The 4,505-nt window shown below is 40.0% G+C and overlaps 1 protein-coding gene across 1 annotated transcript; it reads right to left on the reverse strand.

The window, feature by feature from the left end:
* Window positions 1–1,057: 1,057 nt before the first annotated feature.
* LOC132495436 (RNA guanine-N7 methyltransferase-activating subunit-like protein) lies at window positions 1,058–1,459 on the reverse strand. The gene has a single exon (XM_060107302.1). It carries the CDS (start codon window positions 1,457–1,459, stop codon window positions 1,103–1,105), a length of 357 nt encoding a protein of 118 aa, XP_059963285.1. The 3' UTR covers window positions 1,058–1,102.
* Window positions 1,460–4,505: the final 3,046 nt, after the last annotated feature.

Raw genomic sequence — 4,505 nt, forward strand, 5'->3', positions numbered from 1 at the left:
GGCATGTGGGATCTCCCGGACCAGGGCGCAAACCCGTGTCCCCTGCATTGGCAGGCAATTTCTTTTCTTTTTTTTTTTTTTTTTTTTTGAGAGAGAATACTTACTTACAAGTATTTTATTTGAGTAAAACCATTATAATGGCCATTAAAATGATGTGAAATACAATGATCACTCTGAAAGGAAGTTACAGCATCACTGGATTTACAAAGGGGAAGCAGCAAAGGTGCACATTTGGAGGTGAACATAACATTGTAAAATCAACCCACATTAAATACCATAAAAGTAAATACAAAATGCAGCATTATTTACATATGATTGAAAAGGAAGGGAACATTGCAGAGTTAAACTTTTGTATAATGCGTGAATTCTGACCTGGTATGTTTAAGTTAGCAAAAAACCTTAGAGTTTGTATAAAATTACTGTGTGCCTTAATCCCACCTACCACTAGATCAAGACATTGAAACTGAGAATGATTCCTTCCTGATTTTACTGCTTTATTCTTCATATCCCTCTAAAAGAGACCAAAATGATTGTGAAGATGGTTCATACCTATAATTATGAAGTACTGCAGTCACATAATAACAAAAGCCAAACGAAATATACTATAACTGTTTTCCTTTCAACTACTACTATGTACAATGTATCACAAGTATAGTCGTGCATTTAGGAGCTGATTGTACTACTTCTGTAAAATATTAGGAATGAGCACATCCGAGTACAGGGATACTTCCTTATCTTACAAAGTAAAAGCAAGCATTTTCTATGTAAAATTTTTATTTCTGTGTAAAACAAAGAACTCCTGAAAGTCAAACAAGGAAAAAACTCACAACATTCAAAGCACTATTAAGTCATGAAATAAAGAAGAATCTGAGGTAGAAGTCAAGCAATATAATCCTCAACCTTTTTAGGGGAGTATTTATTGATATTTCCAGCAGACGTCATATCTCTCCAGTAAGATCTAATTTTAAAAAAGTCTCAAGTTCCAAAACATCAATCCACTCTCTACAATCAGATGTAAAGCTATGACCAACAGAAAATACAACATAAACTTTTGTCATGTTAACAGAGTAAATGGTTTCACTAAAAGCTGCTGACACTTCTATCAGTAGTAGCCATAGGGAGGCCGTTGGTTGTAACCATAGTGTCCATGTTGATGGGGGTAGTAAGGTTCTTGTCTGTGCTGCGGGTAATTGTTACCCCAGGATTGCCCATGCCACTGATTGGATCGATTATCACTTGGCCACCCCCATCTGCTATCCCTACCTCTAAACTGTCTGGTATCTTGCAACCGATTGCCTCTATTTCTTTGGTTCTCACCAGCTCTGCTATTCCATTCCTCAACTATTGGAGGGGACTCAGGAGGGCGTTTTAGGTATTCCTGGTACTCTTTGTCATCTTCTGTGAATCCACTGGCAAACATCTCTTCAAAATTTGGAACAGCTTCAGAAGTGTCTGTCATTCTGAAATTCCCAGGGATTTGAGGCAGCTGTACTGTTTAACACTTAGATTGTTTAGATCTCCGACCCAGAACACCGTCACAGGACCTCCAGACCCCTTCAGCTCTCCAAGGTAACAGGGCATGGCAGGCAGATTCTTAACCACTGTGCCACCAGAGAGGGGCTTCTTTTTTTTTTTTTTTTTTTTTTTTTTGCTGTACGCGGGCCTCTCACTGCTGTGGCCTCTCCCGTTGCGGAGCACAGGCTCCGGACACACAGGCCCCGCGGCCATGGCTCGCGGGCCCAGCCGCTCCGCGGCATGTGGGATCCTCCGGGATCGGGGCACGAACCCGTGTCCCCTGCATCGGCAGGCGGACTCTCAACCACTGCGCCACCAGGGAGGCCCTGGGGCTTCTTTTTTTAAGTAAAATTATTTTATTTTATTAGAACAAGTAAGATCGTCAAAAATCGTCAGATTTCACTTACAGCTTTTAACGGCTTTAAATACCATCGATATGCTGCTGACTCTCAAATGTGTGTCTTCCACCCAAACCCCTCCCACTTGCAACTCAAACTCACAGCCTAGACCCAACCTGCTCCTTGACCAGACACTGTCCTCCTGGGAAATGACATCACTGTGTGCCCAGCTGTTCAAGCCAGAAACCTGGACTGTTTCATTCTCCCTCCCTCATCTTCCTTACTCAGTTTACTCCAAGCCTTGCTGGCCCCCACCTCTTCTACCTCCCAGATAATCCCCTGGGCTTTTCTCACCTCTGCTGTCTCCATCACTGCACTGTAGCACCCTCCTAACTGGGCTTCTGACCCCACCCATTCTCCTCAGCGGTTACTGCTAAAAACCTAAATCAGGGGCTTCCCTGGTGGCGCAGTGGTTGAGAGTCCGCCTGCCGATGCAGGGGACAAGGGTTCGTGCCCCGGTCCGGGAAGATCCCACATGCTGTGGAGCGGCTGGGCCCGTGAGCCATGGCCTCTGAGCCTGCGCGTCCGGAGCCTGTGCTCCGCAACGGGAGAGGCCGCAGCGGTGAGAGGCCCGCATACCGCAAAAAAAAAAAAAAAAAAACTTGCCTAAGAATAAAGGAAATCATTGGCTTTCCACTGCAGCAAATCCAGCTCCTTACCACAGCCTATGGAAACCATTGACTGCTATGATTCCTGCCCACCCTTTTCCAACGCCACCCAATGTCATTCTTCCATCAGTTATCCTTCCTCAGCTACACTGGATTCCTGGCAGTTCCTAAAACACAGCAAACACCTTTCTGCTGCAGGGCATTTGCATATGCTGTTCCATGTGCCTACAATGCTATTCCCGTGGCTGGTTCTTCTTCACCCACTGGAGAAGTCTTTCCTGGCAACTGAAACCTATATTGGACCCCACTTGGCTCTTTTCCTTAATAGAACTGTTTGTGATCTGTAAAGAGTGCTTGCCTAGTATTCAGTGGTATGTATAGCCTAGTGAGAGAACCCTAACAGATCACGTCTGTTTTATTTACTACTGTATCCTTGGTCCCTAGCATGGGGTATGGCCAGGAATAGGTGTTCAATCCATATTTGTTGATAAAAAGATAGAGTGAACAAACATGCTTTAGGGTCCCAGAAAATCGGGATGTCAGTGCTGAAAGACGCTTGAGGAAAAACTTTTATAAAGTTTGCTAAAATTTGAATTAACAACAGGTATCTGGTTTGGTAAATGTTGTTGTTGGTGTGTGTGTGTGTGTGTGTGTGCACAATTAAGATTCTGTCTTCAGATGAATGGTTAAAGATATGGTATGTGTATATATGTACAATGGAATAATACTCAGCCATAAAGAATGAAATAATGCCATTGGCAGCAACATGGATTGACCTAGAGATTATCATACTAAGTGAAGTAAGTCAGAAAGAGAAAGACAAATATCATATGATATCCCTTATATGTGGAATCTAAAATATGACACAAATGAACTTATCTGTGAAGCAGAAACAGACTCACAGACATAGAGAACAGACTTGTGGTTGCCAAGGGGAAGGGAGAGGGGCTAGGGGAGGAATGCATTGGGAGTTTGGGATTAACAAATGAGAACTATTATATGTATGTATAATCGATCACTGTGCTGTACACTAGAAACTAACATTGTAAATTAACTATACTTCAATAAAATATCAAAATTAAAAAAACAGTCTGTCTTCAAAATATAAATGTATATCATGTATAAGTACAATTCCATTTTATGTTTTATTTGCTTTGAAATTTTGTGATCTATTTTAAAACAAATTGCAGGAACTACTGCAAGGTCTACTATTTTAAGTCTCCCCCAATAACATTTGAATTTATTTAAACTATTTTTTCCTGATATTTTTGTGCAGGATAAAGGAGGGAGATGATGCATTTAAGTTACTTTATTTAAATATATGTATTTCTTCTTATTAAAGCTCAACGTTTCAGATAACTTGGATAATTTGGAAAATACAGATAATTTGGAAAATACAGAAAGATAAAAATAAAAAGAATAATTTCAGATAATTTGGAAAATACAGAAAGATGAAAATAAATATCATAGTTATCTCATTATCCAGAGATCACCATTGATCACACTTACATTTTCTTCCAGTTCTTTCTATGAATATTTCTTTACCCAAATTAGAAACATACTATACATGAAATATTATAGCCTGGCTTTAAAATTTTAACATTAACATAAGCAATTTTACATCAGTAGATACTTTTTGAAAAAAGCTTTTCAAATGATAATGCCATGATTTACTTCACTTTGCTCCTATTGTGTGGTGCACTACAATTTATATTATCCAACTCGAAATTTAGGCTATTTTTTTTCCCGCTTTCATAGATTTGCAATGTGGTGAATATCTCTGTCCACAAATGTTTGTCAGAGTTTCTAACATTGGCTTAGAATAGGTTTTTAGAAGGAAGATTACCGAGTCAAATTCACATTTTTAAAGCTCTTGATAATATACGGCCCAGTTGTTTCCCCCAAAAAATGTATTCCCCTTGTTACTCCTTTATTACAGAGCCACTGTGGCATTTTACTTTATTCTAAACTCAAACTGATAGGA

The sequence above is a fragment of the Mesoplodon densirostris genome, chromosome 8 (assembly GCF_025265405.1).
Source record: "Mesoplodon densirostris isolate mMesDen1 chromosome 8, mMesDen1 primary haplotype, whole genome shotgun sequence".
Lineage (NCBI taxonomy): Eukaryota > Metazoa > Chordata > Mammalia > Artiodactyla > Ziphiidae > Mesoplodon > Mesoplodon densirostris.

Bases quoted from the DNA above. Each gene is read 5' to 3' on its own strand.
- LOC132495436 (XM_060107302.1), bottom strand. From the start codon at position 1,459: ATGACAGACACTTCTGAAGCTGTTCCAAATTTTGAAGAGATGTTTGCC.